This window comes from Pyrgilauda ruficollis, unplaced genomic scaffold, assembly GCF_017590135.1.
Source record: "Pyrgilauda ruficollis isolate IOZ18807 unplaced genomic scaffold, ASM1759013v1 scaffold29, whole genome shotgun sequence".
NCBI classification, from domain to species: domain Eukaryota; kingdom Metazoa; phylum Chordata; class Aves; order Passeriformes; family Passeridae; genus Pyrgilauda; species Pyrgilauda ruficollis.
This window is the reverse complement of record NW_024524266.1, coordinates 3,830,613-3,852,709: the sequence shown is the minus strand read 5'-3', so window position 1 is coordinate 3,852,709 and position 22,097 is coordinate 3,830,613. Positions and strand designations below refer to the sequence as shown.

Genomic DNA, 22,097 nt, shown 5'->3' with positions numbered 1-22,097 from the left:
CAAGTGAGACCCCTGCTCATGATCACTTGTTAAGCACCACCCTTTTCCCTGTGGTCAGTCCTTGCAGAAGTCTGCTATCTGAAATCATGTTTCATTTTCTAACTGGTTCATGATGTCTGGCAACCTAGTAGGCGTGTAGTTTTCGCTAAATGCTGCATTTTTGCTTTTTACTATTTTTTTCACTTCACCTGGAATACTCTGCCTAGCTCTGGGGGCTGCCAACTTAAGGAGAACATGGATCTGTCTGAAAAAGTCCAGAGAAGGGCCATGAAGATGATTGGAGAGCTGGAGTACCTCTCCTATAAAGACAGACTGACAGAGTTAGTTACACAGCCTGGACAGGTGAAGGCTCTGAGAAGATCCTGTAGCAGCCTTTCAGTACCTAGAGGGGCTACAAGAAACCTGGACAGGATCTTTCACAAGGTGTTGTGATAGAGCAGGGGATAATTGCTTTTAACTGGAAGAGGAGAAATTAGGAAGAAATTCCCTGCTGTGAGTGTGCTGAAGCACTGGATTAAAGTAAGTCCAGTGTTTGCCCAGAGAAGCTGTGGATGCCCACCTCAGAAAGTGTTCAAGGCCATGTTGGATGTGACCAGGTTGAGCAGCCTGGTCTAATGGTTGCTGGTGGTAAGGGGTTAGAAATTTTATTTCTCTTAAAAGTAATATTGTATAAAAGCAATAAAATATGTTGGGCAAGTTCTTAAATACAGAAGAGAAAAAGATTACTTCATGAAGTTCTTAACATTAACATCGTGAACCTTTTCTTTCTCATTTTCACAGCAGCTTGTAAGCGCTTGGGTTTTGACACCAGTATATTAATGCAATAATATTGTCAGTCTGGTCAATTGGTGTTTTTCCTACAAAGAAAAAAATTACACTTAATATCCCATAACCCTTTTGTTTGAAAGATTCTAACCTTTTGAAGCTGATAATTAAAGATAAAATTCCCCTTGCTGTTTTTAAAGCTGGTGCTTTTCATTTATGTCATGCAGGTTAACTTTCCTGTCATTTTTAGGGGTACACCTAATGTCTTTTTATGTCTTTAAAATATGTAAAATTTCTGTGTCTTATTTTTCTTTTAGGGATATACAGCTACAGATGTCTCATAATAATATTGATTGTTTAATTTAAAAAATCAAAAGTATATTAATTTACTCTTAGTTTCATCTAAGTTTCATCTATATTTTATAATGAAAATAATAAAATAATTTCTAGCTTTCATAGACCTACAGCACACCTTGTCTGGATGACATACAAAGTGCCTTTTTCCCAACCTGGAAATGAAACTTGACATAATTTTAGTAATGAGGGGATATAAAAGGGGATCTTTATTTGAAGACGTTCAGGAGCAGTTATGGAAAGATGTCCACAAAAGTCTGCCCCTACAGGGATGAGTACACATGTACAGGTTTTAAGAAATTAGCATAATTGATAAAAAGCACCAGTTAGGAGGACAAGTGGTGATGCAATTCCAAGCCCCTACTCTGGAGCCCCCCTTCAACACTGGCTGTGCTCTGTCCATGACAATGTGTCTCAAAGAGTTTTTCTCAGCCTTGGCTCTCAGGTAGAGCCAAGATAGCACTGGGACCTTGTACATCCCAGGGCTTTGAGCTCTGGAATTTGTTTTGTCTTTCTGCTGAGGGAAAGGCCATGGAAAAGTACTGGGAAAAGTAGCTACTAATACAATAGGTGACAGAGTTACAAATATATGTGGAATAATACAAAGAACACACAAAAGAAAAAAGGCAAAAAACCAAACGGCATCACTTTAGAAGTGGAGATTGTGCCATAGCTATAGAATATTACACTGGGACAGGTGAGAATTAAGGTTCCAAGGTGGGAATTAAGGACTGAATTAAGGTTCTTCAGAGCAGCTCATATGATGCTGTGGTTTGTGCCTATATCTAACATAGTGTTGATAACAGACTGCTATTGTGGTTGTAGCTGAACTGTGCTTACACAGATCCAAAGTTTTTTATTTTTCCCATGCTACCCAGAGACAGTAAGTTGGAGGTTGACAACAGTTTGGGAGGGTGAGCAAGAACCAGGACAGTGGACCCACATTGACCAAGCAGATGTCCCATGCTGTATTATCACACAATGCCAGAGGAAGAAGTGGGATGGGTCTGACTTCCAAGTAACTGTTGTTCAGAGACTGGCAAGGCTTCACTCTGCTTTTGGGAGGTGTCAAATGTTGTCCTTTCCTTTTGTTACTTTTTTTCTGTTTCTTTCACTAATTGTGCTTTGTCTCAATCTATAATTTTCCTGGTGCTTGTTTTTTCGTATTTCCTCATCTGAGAGGAAAGAGTGTGAAACTGCATTAGTGCTTCATAGGTAGTCATTGCATATTTTTCTTGTTAAATACCTTTGGATTTGACCATCTAGATCAGTGACTATGAAATATTTTCAAATTGTAGGCTGGTGACACCAGATATTTATTAGTCTCTTCTGTAACACACAATTTTATATTTTTTTCCTGGCAATAACATTCCCAGAGCAATTAATTGATTTTAGCTTGATATAATTTGCTGTTAATCAAGCTGTTAACAATGTATTCAATAGTAATCTTTTTTACTGAACCTGCTGTTTTATTGATTGTATATTATGTAATGGCATGTTTAACTTGTGAATATTTGGTTAAATGGTAGGTAAGAAGACAGTAGATTGGTGAATGTGCTTTGAAATATTTGATGCTGTCATTGTTATATACCATATTTTTAAAAAATCTACATTCTTAGTGATTGGTAAAAGCTTCCTATAGAGTTATGTGCTACTCATAATGAATAATAACAATAGAATTGAATAGTGTGAATCTTAAATCTCTAATATTTTAGATAACGTTCATTGGCCTAACTTTATTGTGCAATAGCTTCAGAGCATTTTGCAATGAACAAGGCAAATTTAAGAGCAGTTTAAGTTTAGTGTACTAATTTCAATTAGATTCCTTAAAACATTTCATTGTAGAATGTCATAATGGCTTGACTAAAGGAAACTGTTGATCTCTGTGGTGTTCTGATAAATTTATGTTAAGAAGCTTTTTACTGTTTAGAAATATGCATAAAACTAGGTTTTAAATCTTGTTAGAATGTGTCCTGTTATCTTTTCTCATTCTTTTACTGCTAAATGTTCTTATGCACGTTTATTATCCAGAACATTTTCAAAAGACTTTTATATATTTCAGATGAGATGTTTTCCTGAATTGTAAAAAAAAATAGATTTCAGGTTTCAGTACTAAATCAATATAGAAACAAAAGTACTCTTACCTCACCATCTCTGACCTATTATTTTGTACTGCATGTAGTAATAAGAATTTCTTTCTAAACAAACAGATTTATGTTTATCTTCCCAATAGAATTAATTGAAAAGAATCCATCAAGGCAGAATCAGAAGAGACAGTTTTCTTAAGCCCAAGCTAGAAAATTGAATTAAAAGCATCACTGGCCTTTATATTTTAACATAATCTATACACTTATATAAAAACTGTAAGCTGAGTTATCTTCAGTGCTTGTTTTTCTTCATTTACCGTAATCTGAGTTAAAATTTAAATGAGTGTTATTTGCAGCTGGATATGGTAAAGAGCCATAGCATGCAGAAATTCGCTTTTGTGATCGCTGCTTCAGAATCACACACTATCCTACTTCTCAAGTTTCTGAATATTAAAACGTTTGCTTTGACAGGGCACCTGCAAATTTCAAAATAATCTGCAGGTGAAGGAAAGGCATTGTGGTTTTGTTTTCAGGACGAAGAAGTCTCTGTGTAACATTATTTCTGCACAGACCATACATAGCCAGTCCACAGTCCTCTCATTTGTTTTACCCTTTAGGTAGAAATTTCAGGTGCAGCTATGATGCTTACTCAGCTTTGCATAGGGCAGTCATGCTGCAGGACTTTGGGGTTTTTTTCTGCTAAACCTGTGGCAAGGATGCCATCACTCTATCTTGCGTTCCATCAGCTTTTCAGTAATGTTTACATTGTACTGTTAATAGACATAGAGTCAAAAAAAACCCAAAAAATATATAGTTATATTGATTCCAACCAAGATATCATCCAGCCAAACATCCTGGCCACTATTGGGGAGGGGATGTTTGGGAATGGTTAGGGAAGGGCAAGCATAGGACAAACTTATATGATAATTCCCTCTAATGCTTCTCTATTCTCCAACTATTTATATTTCAGGGTCTTCCTGAACCAGCTGTAGTCTCTATGTTCTCAATAATCCCCAGTGAATTTTACTTGGCATTTGAACTGGTCCACTTTTACAGTAGTAAATATGATAGGTACAGACAAAATCTATTAGAAAATAAGAAGGCTCAGCTGTATGCTTGCCATTTGCTTTGAAAAGGCCCTACTGTGGTATTTCACAAATGTAAACAAAAAATACATGATTGTTCTCAAAAGCACAGTCTCCAGTATCTTATTTGTATTGCTTATGTCATAATTCTGATCAGTTGCTATACAAATCAATCTTTGTATGTTGCCTGACAAACAAACTGCAGCAGGCTATTGGACAGCAGTCATGAAAAGGCATAAAGACAAAAGAAATGTGAACTCTGAAAATGAAGCAGAGGCTTAAGAAAAGGACTTAAATAGATCAAAATGCACTAACTTGTTGATTTTCTACAGATTTCCTGGTGATTAATTTCTCGTTGTGACATCTTGGCTGTTTAATGTTTCTTACTAAGTTTGGCTTTATTTTTTGTCTGAAGGCTGTGTCACAGAACTTCAACATTTTGTTTTTAAGAAAACCTGTGAAGGGCAGAAGTTGAAGGAAAAGTTTAATTTACTTAATTTACAAAGAAAAGTATGTTCCATTCCAAGATATACTTTTACAACTGATTGTAGTACCTAGTAAAATTCATGATAGAATCAAGTTTAATCTTTCATTATTTAATTCAGATCAAGAGTATATTTCCACAGAAAACCTCAGTACTGTCACCACTCCTTGCATATTGTTTCACATTGCAGAGAGTTTCTTACAACTTGAGCCCTTCCAGGTGAGCCTCAGCTGGAAGATGTCCTGCCCCTTATGCACTGTGTCCATGAGAAGTCAATTATTCAGCCCATGGGCCAGACAATAGCTTGATCATGGTAAACTAAAGTACATGAAATGTGTACAGTGGAGGGGCGGTCTACCCATTCTCTTTAGACTGACTCTTGAAGGTCTGCCAGCCATACTAGGGATGTGTGGGGGTGGCCTCAAACCACTAGACAAGGCTGGAGCTGAAGAAAATTAAATTCTTTGGAGTGGATTTATGGATATTTTTCTCTTCCACTATATTTTTCTCTTCTACTACTCTATGCAGCGTTCCAGTGGGTCTCTGCATAATGTTTTAGTAGTAATGGGGAAATATCACCACTAGTATGTGGGGGCTTAGTATCTCAGTAAGATTTCTGTAGCATATGGGAAAACCAACCCTAAAGATAGAGCTAGGGATTTCTTTTTGTCTATGTGGGATCTAAGGGAGCCTTGTGTGTAGCTTTGTGTATTCACTGTGTTATCAAAACAGTGCAAGTGACAGCATGTAGCTTTTGAGTACATGCATTTTAAAGGGTATAGAAAAGGAAAATTCCCAGCAATTTCCATTTGCAATCTTTTTCTCCTTGACTATTTCTATCTAGTAGTTTAAAATGAAATAATTTTTCTTGAATGCTTTCCTTCATAGAGTCAGAGAAAAATAACAGTTATTTCAGGAACTTCAGTTTAAAGAAGCATTTTTTTTTCTCTTCGCTGAAATAATATAGAAAAAACCCAAAAAACTCTTAGTGTTGTGTATTTCTGGACAAATAGTTACTATTTGCCTGAATTTCTTCAAATAGCTTTGAAAAAATATTTTGATCTGGTACTCAGAGCATGAAAGAAAATATAGCCTTGGCAAGAAAAGACAGATTTATGAATTCAGTTTGTGTAATGTGGGGCTGACTCCTTACCATGGTGATTAGTTTTTAAATTAAGAAAACTTGTTCTTGCAATTAATGAGAATCAGCAGACAACTGTGGAAACAAAAAAAAAAAATCTTCGTCTTTTGAACATTAGATATTCATTGACTGCAGTTTTATCAAGTTCACCTTTTAGAACATTTGGTAAGCATTCAAAATTAAGAAGTTCAAACAGCTTTAGTTTGATGCTGCTAGTATAACTAAAACAGGTTTAGGCTCTGAATATTAATTAACATCTTGCTTTAAAGGTTACAACACTCGCTTTATCCAATGAATGTCATAGTTCTGATTGAATAAAGCCTTAATTATAAAGTATTATAGAATATTCCAGTGAGCTACAGCAACAAAGCCAGCAAGTGGGTTATTCTTTCTTTGAGAGACTTATAAAGATTATAAAAGCATGTGAAAAAAGAGAAAAACACATCTGTTAAAAAAATAGAGACAATTGTGGATTAAGAGTGTTTATTTTTTCTCCATTTGCACAGAAGAGAAAAAAAAAAGGTTGCTGCCATTCTTATGACTGTGCTTTCCATTAGTAGAGACTTTTTAAATGAAAAAGCTTTATCATGTTATTTAGCAATATGGATATGATTTGTATTCTGCTTCCTCCATTATGTAAATACCTTCCATAATGTGTATTTTCATTTTTCCTACAAACAAAAAAATTATTACAGCCAGTGCAGAGATCTGTTCCCTTTTACCAAAGCCTGGGAAATGTACTGCAAAGTGTTTTTTCCCGTAGGGACCTAAGACTCACCTTCCAGCCAGGAGCATGGAGGTGTTGTTACAGCAGGCTCACATGGTTTATGATAACACACACTTTCATTTCCACACCATAGATTTCCTGTGTCCTGGGCCCCCATTCTAGCAAATTTTTCTCAACTGATAATTAGCTGGAAAAAACCTGCCAAGCAATGTCCTTGTTTTGTCTTCGACAGCCGTCACTGGTGCCTAAATCAGTAATGTCCATCTGAAAACTTCCATATGCTGTAAGGTATTTCTAATAGACCTCTGACTTTGCAGTTGTCTAACAGGAAAAGGTCTGTGGAAGTTAAAGAGAGGACTGTGAGTACATGGCTCAATGTGGTAATATGGACATAGCACAAGGACTTAACTGTGAATGATAACACAGCAGGGATAACGTCAATGTTTCACCTTAGCTGGTTTCAAAAAACCAAAATTAACCTCGGTCCTAATCTTATGGTCATTTTGTTCTCAGTTGCAAGACAAGCAGCAAACATGTCATGCTTTTTTTCTAGAATCTGATAACCACAGTATAGGAACAAAAAACAGCAGCACAGGTTTTCTTGCAATTTCCAAAGAGAAAGACAAGACCTGATTTGTTCAGATAAAATCTCCCCACCAAAGGCAATATTGCCATGGATTTACCTGCTATCTTCCTAATAAATATCCTCTTTGAAATTGAAGTGTAATTTTTTTTTTCCTAGGGTTTTTCATGTTTCTTTTTATATTTACTTCAGCCTTGTTTTTTCTGTTTTGGAGTACATTTATCCATATCACAAGTACAGAAAATTAAAGAGCTATGTAGCTCAGGACAATTTTGGTGAGAAGTATTTATATTAATGTGTTAGAGAGAGTTGTTCTCAGTCATAGACTGGCTATCTCACATCTTTGCCCAAAAATTATTTCCTAAGATTTTGTACCCAACTCACATCCAGTTATAAAATGTTTAAAATTGTCTTTCTCTACTGTTGCATTGTTACAGAAATATTTAAATAAAGAAACAGCACTTCTTCATAAATGGGATCTCTGAAGTAGGGAAAAACAAACTCAAGCTAAACAGCACACAGAATGAGATTTCTCTGCTTGCTCAGGAGACATTTAACTAGGACTGTGACCTTTAAAAAGAAGAAAAAAAAGAAAAAGCACAGAAGATGAAAAGATGGGAAGATGTGTTGTGAATATGTAGATACCCTGTAGCTAACTCTGTATCTGGTGAACTAAAATTATGGGGTTTTGCCTTATAGGTTTTTTAAGTACTGGGGACCAAGCTGCAAAAGGCAATTATGGATTGCTTGACCAAATCCAAGCTTTACGTTGGATTGAAGAAAATATTGGATCTTTTGGAGGAGACCCGAAGAGAGTTACTATTTTTGGATCTGGGGCAGGAGCTTCCTGTGTCAGTCTCCTGACACTCTCCCACTATTCAGAAGGTAACAATCCTCCAGGCAAAGTACTTTTTTTTCTTTTTCTTTTTTTTTTTTTTTTTTTTTTTTTGGTTTTTTTTTTTTTTGGGTTTTTTTTTTTTGTTTTTTTTTGTTTTGTGTGAAGGAAACGAGTGTAATGAAAGCACAAAATGAGGTAAGCTAAATTAGAATTACATGAGGTCTGTAATTTTTGTAAAATACCTACTAAATAGAATTCTGGATTTGTATTAGTCAACATAAATATGTTTATAAGGAAAACTAAAAACTAAATTACAGCATAAATCTCATGCAACAAATGCCATGGGCAATACACTTTTTCTAGCTTTTTCAACAGATTCCACTGGCTCTTCTATCAAAGAATTTGTCCTAATTAAAATGGAAAAGAGCAATGACCTTTTTGATTTTTTGTACACTCTTGGCTGCACTTCCAACATATATGTAGATGTTTTCCTTACTTAGTAAAAACATAACTAAGCCTTATTAAAAAACTGTGTTTAACTCCCCAGAAGTACTGTGTGATCCCACACAATGTTCTTTAGATTTTGGTAAGTGAGCTGTGGGATTTCTACCTTCAGCACCTCACCCTGCAAAAAAACCCAAACCCAAACTCCAAAAATGTACAGCATCAGTACTGAACTATAAATATGCCTGGTCATAAGACCAAATATACAAAGACTTGATAAAAGACAACACCAAGATATATACTGTATTTATTAATCCATGCCATTTCTATCACAGAAATAAAACAGACAGAAATTTGTAACAGATAAGCTATAGCCAGAAGTTATAGCAGGGAGGCTGGAAAACACACCTAATTTTGAAATGCATAGTTATGCTTGACAATTCAGTCTATTAATACAAATAAAATTTCAGTGAATAACTGTTGAGCAAGCCATGCCAAAATCAAGCAGATGGAAGCATGAAAAACTTAACTGATGAAATAATTGAATTTTTTTGTCTGTGCATTCAGTTATCATCCTCAAAGGTACATAAACAAAAACCCCACATGCTTTTCTAGCTTTTACTGTCTTTTGCATTTTGAGAACATGATGGTAGAAATCATGTGCAGAAGACACCCAAGTATTTCAGTTTAAATATAAAATAGGCCATTTTAGTGGTCTTGCTAGAAAAAAAAACACCGATGGAGCAGATTCACCAGTAAGCTCCCCTTGCCTTTTAGTGCTTTAAGCAAAGGAGCTCTTCAGATTGGGTTTTAATTTTTCTTTATATTAGTGTAAATAAAACAACCAGAAAGAGCCATTGAATATCATCTTACTCTCTTGCAAAACCATTTAAATACATTTTAATTCAACATATAAGCAGGATTGGACACACACACACACTTCAACACACACACTTCAACATATAGGCAGTGCTAACCTATACACGCAATAATAATTTAAAAATTAAATGGTAAATAAAAAATATCAGAATAGAAGATTCAAACATATGAAATTGCTTTAATAGAGCAAATTTTTTCAAGTTAGTATGATGCATGGCTTTTGTGAAGGAAACGAGAACATCTAATTTTCATTTGACCTTTAAACTACTGAAAGGCGCATTTGTGAGTGTCATTTACATGGCAAAGAGCATATGAGTGCCTTTAGCTGCCAGTCCTTCAAAGAAATTTTCAGAGGACTACCAATGTGGTAAAGCCAGAGGACTTCCATCAAAGGCACAAGAAAACTGCAGTACAGGAATGAGCTTTGTTCTTGAAACAGTAACCTGAAACCTTCATGCTTTTTTTGTGTGAGCATCAAGAACATGAGAGATTTTAATTAGTAGCCCATTCTACATAGCATAAAAAGGGAACAGTGAGTAGGATCTATGGAAATTGATTCCAAATTTCATTGTATGCATCCTTTAGGGATTCTATAATCAAAGCTTTGCTTCCTTAGTAAGAAATACTTTTCCTTTTTTAAAAGATATATATATATATATTTTTTTTTTTTAATATCTAATTGGATCTGTATTTAAACAATTTGCACCTGCAGGTTTGTTCCAAAAGGCAATCATACAGAGTGGAACAGCCCTGTCCAGCTGGGCAGTGAACTATCAGCCTGCCAAGTACACTCGGATATTGGCAGATAAAGTGGGCTGCGACATGCTGGATACCACTGATTTGGTTGAATGTCTGCGGAATAAGAATTACAAAGAACTCATTCAACAGACTATCACTCCAGCCACGTACCACATTGCCTTTGGGCCTGTGATAGATGGAGACGTGATTCCAGATGACCCTCAGATTCTAATGGAGCAAGGGGAATTCCTTAACTATGATATAATGCTGGGTGTGAATCAAGGGGAAGGTTTGAAATTTGTGGATGGCATTGTAGACAATGAAGACGGTGTTTCTCCCAATGATTTTGACTTTTCTGTCTCCAATTTTGTGGACAATCTATACGGTTATCCAGAAGGGAAGGACACACTGCGAGAGACTATTAAATTCATGTACACTGACTGGGCAGATAAAGAAAATCCTGAAACAAGACGGAAGACCCTGGTTGCTCTTTTTACAGACCACCAGTGGGTTGCTCCAGCTGTTGCGACGGCTGACCTGCATGCCCAGTATGGATCTCCAACATATTTCTATGCATTTTATCACCATTGCCAAAGTGAAATGAAACCCAGCTGGGCTGATTCAGCTCATGGTGATGAAGTCCCTTATGTGTTTGGGATTCCTATGATTGGTCCCACAGAACTGTTCAACTGCAACTTTTCCAAGAATGATGTCATGCTCAGTGCAGTGGTTATGACATACTGGACTAACTTTGCCAAAACTGGGTAAGTGTGACCCCTAGCATTCATTTTATTGATGGCATACTTCTAAAATAGTCAGTATCCCATTCCAGTGGCCTCAAAATCTGACTTTGAAGTAGTAGTATAGAAATATTTGTGTTAAGATAGGAAGTAAATGAGGCTTATTCATATTTAATAGATTTTTAATTAGTGTGTTCCCTCCAACTATTTTCTTTCAGTAGCTCAATGAGAATAATAACACACTGTATTTTTGGTTCAATAAATAGGACAATTACTAAGACAAAAAGCATGTCTCAGAGAAAAGGTGGTTCACTAAGATACTGAAAAATCAGAGGCAACATGTCTGCTACTTGAAGAAGGAACTGCCAGGCAGATAGCACTTATCAGCTACAAAAGAAAGGAAGTTCTTGTTTTTCAGTGACCTTCACAGGGATGAGGACTCAGGGAGGAATTAGAACAGAAAGGCAGGCACTGGAAATTTTTTTCCCTTTGAGGGCTATAATGGCAATAATAAGTACTTGACTGGAATGAAGAAGAGACTCAGATATAAATTTTGCTTTGAGAAAGTTAAAAAATTAAATTAATTCTGCTTGCAAAACAAAATAAAGACATCAATATTTTGATGAAATAGAGTTGTAAACACCAAGGAAACAACCCTCAAAGCAGCTTAATCTGTGAGCAATATTAATAAATTCTGTTTTCTTCCTATAACATTCATTTAAACAGTATTGCAGTGTTTTTCTTCAGTGGCAAGGGCTTTTTTTTGTTAACCTTGAGTCTTCAGTTCTGAATTAAAACAAAGATACTTGTGGCACAAAGGGGCTGTAAATCTTTCCACTGAATGTTTAATGGCAGGATTGGGCTCTGGAAACTGCAGCTTTACTGCACTGCAGTGAACAGTGTGCAGCTATACAAGGAAAACTCAGATGCCTATTGTGAAACTCTCAGAGGCTTTAGCTGCCCTTGTAGCCTTCCATGAATCTAAATGGTGGTTGAGAGAGAGATTTTGCAGTCTTTACAAGAACTTCAAGCATAAATTGAGTAAAAACCAATCAAATCCTTCAGGTCAATGCACAAGAAAAAAAATTCTTTGTTGTACTGCATATCAGACAAACAGGTACAAAAGCATGCAGAAATCCTGGAGTTCAGCAACAAAAATGAATGAACTGTGTACTATTTAGATGTATTTGGCAACAAGAAGTTATCAGTACTGGGACGGGCAAACTTTGTGATGAGCTTTTGGTTTAGGGACAGACAATGCTGCATGATGGCTGTACCACATGCTCAGAGATGATGATACCATAAGTTTGTCTTTATTTTGGTAGATGAAATGCTATGTATACATAGAGGACTTCAGATCCTTACAAATATGCCTCATTGGAATTATTATGGAGATGAAAGATCTCCATGGTCTCACTATTGTTTACAATTACTTTATTACTATTCTCTGTATATTAAAAAGTTGCATTTAAGCAGTTTTTGAGGCTGACAGGAGCTTCTCACAATTTCAGCTGCCACCATTACTCATCATTTCAAGCACTTTCCAGCTGTAGCTGCTTGAAAACTAATTTCAGCAGGCTATACCCAGTTCTCTGGTTATAAAGCCATTGTCATACTATACCTAAAGGCAAAAACAGGTGCTTTGAGAGAGCCATTAGTAATTTCTGATGAAATTCCCATTGCTGATGAGACAGGAATGGGGTATATATTCTATTACAGACTCACTCCCTTACAGGCAGTCTGAAAGATGTATCATTAGCAATGGCCTCTAGCTGTAAAATTTCAGTTTTCAAAGGAAAGGAAAAGAGCAACACAATGCATATTACCTTGATGGGGTCTTTTCTTTGTTTGGATGAACAATGATTAATTGTTCTGCATCATACAGAATACTTGGGGGCAAATAATATTTTAAGATTACATTTGTTCTGCACCTCTGGTTCCTCAAACAGGAAGCCAAAGGTTGCAGCACCTCAAGCCTAGAGCAATGGGATCTCTGGGGTAACTTCTCCACTCTGCTCATTCACTTGGAATCTGAAATCTCTGTACCCACTCAGGTCCTTCAACTCTCAAGATGAGTGAAACACTTCAAAACTGCATTGCTGGGGGCTCTGCTTTGGCTTTTTCCCCGCCCTATTTTTAACTAATAATTTCCCATCCTTATTATGATAGTTCTTGTCTTGCTTTGTACCCATGGCAACACATAAAAAATCTTTTAACGGAAAGATTTCATTAACTCACATTTCCCTGTTGGTAAGCATTGAACATTAGAACTGCAGATATGTTGATTTATTTTTAATGTGTTTGAGACTTTTCCAATCTCTATGACTCTCCCACAGAGGCTGCATCCAGGTACTTGTGAAATTGTGGCTCAGATGGTGCATCATTCAGATGGACTTTGCTGGGCATTTAATGACAGGCCATCCATTGCTAGAAAGCACACACTGTTTAATGGGCTTACTGCCAAGGCTGGGTTTGCAGGGCAGGTCAATCTTGTAAAATCAGTAGGTGAAAGACACAACACAGGGCACAGTGCTTTTATTGTATTTAACTTGGAAGTTGGTTACTGAAACTAGCAAATAGGAGGTGACAAAGTGTTTAATGGCAAATAGTTTGTGCTTAAAATGAATGCCTGGAAGCTGAATTTTGCTAATCCTCTACCTATGACTCTTTTTTTTTTTTTTTTTTTTGTTTTGATGGGGATTTTTTTTAAGTTTTTCATTTGGCCTTTTCAAAACTGTGTTTCCAAAATGCCTTAGAAATAGGAAAACAATTTATTACAGAGTAAGTCTGAGATTGGGATACAAAAATGACATGAAAATACAGTTTTGAACTCCTCAGTGCACAGAATTATATGTGAGAGCTTCATTAAGAGGTGCATTTGGAGCTTCAGTCTGCTGCCAGTAGTGCCATCCTAACTGTAATGGCAGTTTTATATGCCAAATTCTGTTTGTTAGAACCATGTTACCTCCTCTGCAGACACATCAGCAGGGGAAGAGTGAACAGCATGAGGGGTTGTGTGCCAGTCCTTCATAGATACTCTGCCAGCTATGCTCGTGTAAAGGATTTGAAGTTTCACACAGTAGATACAAAGCCATACTCTCATTAGAGACATCTATTAGGTTTCTAAAATTTGCCCTGGTTTTGAGGAATTACAGCATTCTACTTTTTCTCCTGTTCATTCAGCTCTACCTGTGTTGGTATTGGGAAAGATAAAGATCTAGAGGATATAACCTTGTTTTCTTTGTATTTTAGGTCAGTACTACAGTATTATTTTGGTATCATTAATTCTGAAGCACAGACCTGAGTTATTAAAAATGTCTGTGTTTTGTATGCAGTTTAGTTCTCTAATGGAAGACCTGATTAAACTTGCAATTATTAAGGTGTAGTTTCAAATCAATTCTCAGGCGAGTCTTTTATGAGGCTGTTGCATTTCTTTTTGATGTTTTCATCTGAAGAAATAACTGTCTCCAATGGCAAAACAAAATAGTGTAGTTATGGTTTGTGTTCCTTAGCTCTTATAAGGAGTCCTTAGCTGTTAGTCCTTAGCTGACAGGGAGCATGGCAACAGTGGGACCTGGTGATAATTGAGGAGAGGAGGTAAGGGAAAACATGCCTGTTTACCAGTCCTTCAAGCAGGAATGGCTGTGGCATTATTAGTGTTGTGACAGTGTGAAAAGAAACAGAAGAATAAAGAAAAGTCAGGTTTTCTGTCTCTTCCATTTTTTTTATCATACAGAGAAAAGAGTACTACTGAAAGAAAATAAAGTATCTAGGGGCCTTTCATAAGGTTGGAGACACAGATTATGGAACTGTGGAGACTTTTTGCTCTCCAGTGAAGACAGAGAAAAACACAAAATTTAAAACATTTCAAATACATTAATGTAACAGTTCCACTGTCCTGAGTGACAGTCAACGCTGTGGCAGAAATAGTTACAACACAAATGGTGTTTCACCATCTTACAAGGAATTTGGGATATGAGAAACTTCTTAATTCACTATTCTTCCCAAGAAAATACAATCAGATATGAAATACCCAGTTCCTTCATCTACCCTCCAGGTCAGCTACTAATCTACCTCGTGAACAGGAGTCTGTGTTGTTCTTCAGTTCACATCCATTGCAGGCATATTTACTTAATATCAACTGAGAAAAAATTGATGTTTTGATTTTACGTCTCTAGCTCATGAGGTGTGAATTGAATGACAATATACAAAAACATCTTAAGTTGTACAAAATTAGTGCAGACTGAAAGTGAGAGGAAAAAGGTGACAGGTGAAATGGGATTATTCTGCACATTAACAAAAATATACCTTAGAGAAGATATGGTGTTCTGTCATATGGAAAAAAAAACTCTGGCATTTCATGATGGAGACATTTTTTGATGTATAAGCTGTTTGAATTCTAAAGGTGGTAAAAATAAGTAATGAGATAGAAAAATAAATAACAATAATCATCAATCTTGTTATAGTAGTTGGGTGAAGAAAAGAAAAAGACTCCCTCCCAACTGACAAATGGAGAAACAAGAAAACTCCTCCCCATGAGAGCCAATACTGTAAGAAGTATAGAACTGGAAATATATTGTTCAGATTATACTGTTATCATCACGATTGCAGTGGATTTTTAAAGAAAGTTTTCCTGGCAGTCTTTGTTATGAAATTACACACTTGAGCCTCAAGAACATCAAGAAACACAAAGGAATTGTGAGAGTCTTAAAGGCAGGGGAAAATTTGAAATTAAAGTAACAGATCAAGAATTTTGTTGAACGGATGATTTTATAGGAGAAATGATTGTACATCTATGTTTTATGCCTACCAATAAAACAGGAAAATGGTTCATAGTAAGATAAGCTGACCAACTATCCCAGGAAAAAACAAGTCATAAGTTGTAACTTCATGAATTTTCTGCAGTGTGCATAGCAAGATGGCCAAGGGAAATAAAAACTCTCGTGTTTATATCTACTGAATATTTTTGGCAAATAATCATTAGTCTATAAAACCAAGATCCAAGGCCATTATTAGATCCTTTATTTAGGACTGGACTTAGTTATTCCTGTTTCTTGTAAAAAAAACCCAACATAATTTAGGTATCTATCTTCCAAATTCAGAGAGACTATTCAAACCATTTCATTAATTTTTTTAAGTGATCAGCCCTGGAGTTGATGTCAATGGCAGAGCTCTGATATCCTCAGCAAAGGAATTACTTGTCTGTAGGGATGGTTAATTTTTTTCTGTTTCTTGTTTCAATTGACAACTTCATGCCCACACAGAGCCATGTAAACAAATATTCAAATACAAGCCCAGGCTCATGTAATGTTATTTTCTCTCTTGTGTTTGGAGGAGGCGGCAGCATAATTGTCTGCTCCCAATAAATATAGTTAAAAATGACAGATGGAAGTAGAGGATGGAAGAGAGGAAAAAGGAGGCTGATATTTACTTGTTTTGCAGGCTTTTTGTAGAGAAAGGGAATCACAGGATACAAAATTTGTAAGGTTGGAAGGGACCACAGTGAGAATGCTAATTTTATAAAAATGTTATTTGCTAAAATAATCATCATCTATGATGATAATAATAATTTTTATAGGACCACTAAAAATTTTAAAAGTGCATGTCCAACTTGCTGCTTTTAAAGTGAATTGATTTCTCAGCTTCTTGATCTCCTGTACCATGTATCAACTGCAACTTTTTTACAAAAGCTAACTTAAGGAATCAGTTCTCTCTAGGACCATTCCCAGAGTCTTTTGGGATGTGAATCAGAACAGCAAGGGGGATGACACAAGATTGTGTGCTAGAAATCTTGCAGTATTTTGAGTTTCTGAGAAGAAAAGTGTTTTGCATTTAGATAACCTTGTTGATTTTTAATTTGCTTTAGAATTTATATTTTGAACCCCAAAGTTTTTTCAAAGTAGTTATACTGAATTGGGCCAATATTTTTGTGTTTAGATTTTCCAGATCTTTCAGTTTTTTCTTTAATAAAATAAATAGCTTTATTTCCTTCTTCAGCGCATGTTAGACTACCCCAAAGCAGCAGCATACATCTGTTTCTGTACTGCTTGGAAGGGAATATTACTTCTTTAGTTTGATCTGGGATGAACAATTACCAGTAAATTGTCTTTTTTTTTTTTTTCTGAACTAACACAGACTAACACACACTAACATTTGGCTAACTGTTGAAAGAGAGAAGAGGGGGAGGGAGAAAAAGGAAGAAAGAAAAAGAAAGAAAAAGAAAAGCAAAGAAAGAAAGAAAGAAAAGAAATCGTAACATTTCAGAACCCCTAGTTTGTATTTTTTATATCCTATTGAAATGGGAAGGATGAGATATATTTCAGTATTAAAAAAAAAAAAAATCCACACACTAAACCACCGGGAAGGATGAGATATATTTCAATATTACAAAAAAAAAAAAAAAAATCCACACACTAAACCACTCCAAAAAACCCCATGCACTAAAACCACAAGCATAAGTAAGCCAAAATACCAAAAATATATAGAAGTTAATTCTTCTTTTCTCAAAAAAACAGGTAAGATACCTTATTTCAGGTAGAAAAGAATACAGGAATCATAGGATTATTAAAGTCAAATTACTTGTCTCATTTAGGAACTAAGAAATAGCTCTTCCTGTACATAGCCTGCTAAAGTAGGCTATTAGTTCCATGGGCTTTTGAAAATGGAAAACGAAGAAACATACTTTAAAATCTGTAGGGATGTGGTTTGGTATTCCCAGAATATACATAACTGTATATTGGAAGAAAAGAAAAATATTAGAATTGTTTTCACAGGAAATAAGCCAATGCATATAGATGAATAACAAGGAGAATGGAAAGTTCTGAGTAATGCACAGGAAATGAATAATATACTCTCAGTCTAATACATCACAAAGTCACAGAAAACAATCATTGGTAGAGAAAATGATTCAAATTAATGTGCAACCTACTATTAAACTTAGTATTGTAAAAGTAATTTTAACTTTCTGTATTTTTTTCATGCTATGTATTTAAATTTAAAATAATAAGGACATGCATAAATTAAGCACGCCTAAATGCTCTTTTTGGTGTTTGTTTGTCCTTATTCTGAACCTGTAAGAAAAAAATAAATTGGTTTACCAATTTTGAAATTATCTCTGACTTGTGTACTACTCTTGTCTTACTATTATTGAAGTACTTTAAAACTGGTTGATCTCAGCTAAAATATTTCTCATCTCAGTTAAGGCCCATTGTCCTTTGGCCACCAAACACAGTACTTCATAGCAATGATCACATGGAATGTTCAAATAGTCACATGTTAGAGGAAATGATGGAAAGATTTGTGATACAAAGGTAGTTCAAAGGTTTTTTTCCCCAAGTAGATATTTAAATGCAGGAGGACTAATAGCTCAATTAAAAAAAAAAAAACAAGCAGAAATGGTTCCCAGGTACATGTATTAGCCCTGGTACTTCAGGTTTTGAAGAGGTTTTTTTTCCTTGTACAAGTTGTACATTTTGTGTGTTCAGAAGGACTTCCAATATTGCCATGGGGTTTATATGCCCATATTTACTACTTACAGCAGTGGAAGTAGTGGTACCTTAAATGAGAAAGTTAGTGTCAAGCCTGGAGAAGGGTTGAACCTACACATTTACTGTGGGAAGAGGCAGTTGGTACTTCTCTAAGATGGTATGTCTCTAAGACACACTCCTTGGAGAATGGCATTGAATCACAGAACTTCAGATGACCTTTTGGTAACTGAAACACTATGATTTCTGCATTTTCATATAAAAAAATATTGTAGTATCTGAGATGCTCTGTACAGTAATTAATTTTATTTTGATTATTTATTAACAGCTATTCTTCTGTTAGGGAGGGTTTTTATCTTCTGCTTTTAGGTTACTGTAAATATTGGATAAACTATTAACTGTAAGACTGAGACAGTTTCATGTTTGTTTGCTTTTGTTTTGTTGTAGGTTTTTTTGTGGAAATGTTAATGACTGTAATATTGTCTGTTTTCTTTTTTTTTTTTTTTAGAGATCCAAACCAGCCTGTTCCACAAGACACAAAGTTCATCCACACAAAACCCAACCGCTTTGAAGAAGTGGCCTGGTCCAAATACAATCCGAAAGACCAACTTTATTTACATATTGGCCTGAAACCCCGAGTGCGTGATCACTATCGAGCAACCAAAGTTGCTTTCTGGTTGGAGCTCGTACCACACCTTCACAACCTGAATGAAATATTTCAGTATGTTTCCACAACAACTAAAGTCCCCCCTCCTGACATGACCTCATTTCCGTACGTGACCCGACGTTCTCCTGGTAAATTATGGCCAGCCACCAAACGCCCAGCAATGACACCTGCCAACAATCCCAAACATTCGAAAGACACCCATAAAACAGCTCCAGAGGATACGACAGTTCTGATAGAAAATAAGAGGGATTACTCCACAGAGCTGAGTGTCACCATTGCTGTGGGGGCCTCCTTGCTGTTCCTCAATATTTTAGCTTTTGCTGCGTTGTATTACAAGAAGGACAAACGGCGTCATGAGACTCACAGGCGCCCCAGCCCCCAGAGGAACACCACCAATGACATAGCACACATACAAAATGAGGAGATCATGTCCTTGCAGATGAAGCAGCTAGAACATGACCATGAGTGTGAATCGCTGCAGGCCCACGACACACTGAGACTCACCTGTCCGCCTGACTACACGCTCACTTTGAGAAGGTCTCCAGATGACATCCCGCTAATGACACCCAACACCATAACCATGATTCCAAATACATTAACAGGAATGCAGCCTTTGCATACTTTCAACACTTTCAGTGGAGGACAAAACAGTACAAATTTGCCCCATGGACATTCGACCACTAGGGTATAGCTCAGCCCTTCCCCATCTACCCTCACAAGCCACTTGGAAGAAAGAAAAAAGAAAAAAAAAAAAAAAAAGAAGAGGAAAAAGTTATATACCATCCATTGAACACCTTGTCAAAATCTAAAGTAAAAATAAGTAAAAAAGAAGGACAGTCATTATTTTCTTACTGATCCTTCCCACAGAAACTCGCTGATGTTAAAGATCAACTACAAACCCTGTGAAATGTGAAAAGTGTACATTGCTGTTACAATACTGCTTTAAGATCTCAGCCACTTTGATTGAAAGTTGAGGCCAGAAGAAGTAATTTAAAATGGTGTTGTAAGTGTAACAAGCAAAGCAGAGTCTTCTGGAACACAGAGCCAGTGACTGTACAGGTGTTTTGTTTTGTTTTTTTTTAAATAAATAAAATTATAAAAAAGATTCTTTATGTGCCATACCATGGCCGTTGATAAAACAAAGACATCATCATGGGCTTTTACCCAGCATACGAAGCTGTAATTCAGATGGGGAAAATAGAATTTTATTATTAAAAACAAAAATGAAAAAAAAAAAAAAGAGGAGGACTGACTATGCAGTAAAATACGTATAGTTCTGTGCAAAGAGATGACTTGCCAGCCTGAACTATATTTAAAGAAACTTTGTAAAAATGTACATAGCTGTGAGTTTAAAAACAAACAAAAAAAGAAGCAGCTTTTATTGATGTTTTCAGTTTGAAAAGAGCTTTTAGAAAGATTGTGCATTCGATTGTGACCTATGTGTATATACATTAGTCATATGACCTCTGTTTCCTCCAAGACCAAAGGAGGAATTTCTTCTTAATTACTAGTGGTTAACAAAAACCATGAGTTTTTTCTAACATGTTTCATTTATATGAGGCCATGGTGTCATGCAGAGGATACAGTTGTCTGTGTGACCTGCGTATTTTCTCTTACAGGTTACACTAGTGCATGTTAAAGTATTCATAGGAGATTGTTGTTCTTTTCTGAAACATTTTTTCTATAATTTAATTTTGTGTTAGCCTTTGTTGAATTCCAACACAGCAATGGATTGGAAAACAAAGAGAAAAAATACAAAAGAAAAGAATTACTATTTTAAGCTTGTTGAACTGAACCAAGAAACATCCAATAATATATATTTGGAGTCCAGTTTGTAATTCTTGGTTATTGGCATTAGGAAGAGTTTTGTGCCCTGACAAAAGCAATGAAAGCCTGTGTTTTGGTCAGCCTTCTTCAAGGAAAACTAGCTCTATACTCACCAGCAGTTGCAGTAGAATCTCAGCTGAGAAAGCACCTCCTCAGCATTGCTAAACAAAATAAAACTACAAGTTGAAAGTTGCGAAATGCAAGGTTGGTTGGCTGGCTGTTTTTCAAACTGTTCGGAGTGATGAGTGTATGAAGAACGTACCAGCCCAGTATCTTGTTTTGTGCTTGAGAGTGTACCTGTCAGAAAATTCTTATTTGCTGATTCATTGCACTCAGTCCCACAGTCAGTGAGCATTATGGAGAGAGAAGCAGAGAAATCCTCAGCTGTTCTGCATTTGAATAAAACTGAAAATCCCAGAGAGCATCGGGAAAGGCAAAATTATTAACTGGTTGTTCCTTTCTGCCTTTCCTCCACTAGAAAAACAGGGGCCAAGCAGAGCTATCAAAGTAACTTTGCAGTTTGTTTCCAACAACTGATTTGAATGTGAAAACCCAGAAAATGGTTTTTGCAGATGAAGATTGCTTTATATTTTGTCTTTGAAAGTTACTCCATCATTGAGAGATAGTAACCAAAGATCTTTGAACAAATTGGTCTGCACTTGAAAGTGACTATCCCAGATGTATTTTCTATTATTAATTCACAACTAAACTGCATCGATATCACATGTCCCATAATGATTAACACAAGATGCCTTGTACCTCTTCTTGTTTTCTACACTTTTTGTTTTGTAATAAAATACCTTGAAATAGTCGCCCCTACAAATAAAAGCAAAGCCAAGGTGATTCACTGAGGTCTATTCATCTGCACAACTCTTTGTTGTAGCAGGCAGTAAAGCAAATTCTGAAGGAAAGAAATAAAAAGTTAATGACATGATAAAATGCAACATGTGGCTGATATAATCCTTTATCTGCAGTAAATGTGCTGTAAATCTGACCTGGGAGCTCAGGTTGGAATGTGATGAAGCAGCAACCCCAAAGTACAACTAGTAGGAAATGGAAAATTGTTTTGTTTTTTTCACTGATCCATCACATAATATATTAATGCTGACTCTATACCAGGCCATTTCCACCAGCTATGTAATGCCTCAGCTGAGATGCAGCAGTTTATAACACTTAAAAAAAGCTTAAAAAAAAAGTAAAAAAAAAAAAAAAAAAAAAAAAAAAAAAAAAAAAAAGAAAAAGTGTTTGGGAAAA

General features: G+C 35.9%; 1 protein-coding gene across 3 annotated transcripts in view; it reads left to right on the top strand.

Annotated features, from left to right (window-relative positions):
• NLGN4X (neuroligin 4 X-linked) overlaps positions 1–19,707 on the top strand; it is a 108,170-nt gene extending 88,463 nt beyond the window's left edge. For all 3 annotated transcript variants that reach the window (XM_041472362.1, XM_041472361.1, XM_041472360.1), the window contains 3 exons: positions 7,926–8,111; positions 10,100–10,889; positions 18,858–19,707. In XM_041472362.1, the coding sequence (XP_041328296.1) occupies positions 7,926–8,111; positions 10,100–10,889; positions 18,858–19,707 (1,826 nt within the window). The remainder of the gene's footprint in view (positions 1–7,925; positions 8,112–10,099; positions 10,890–18,857) is intronic.
• The last annotated feature ends 2,390 nt before the right edge of the window (positions 19,708–22,097 follow it).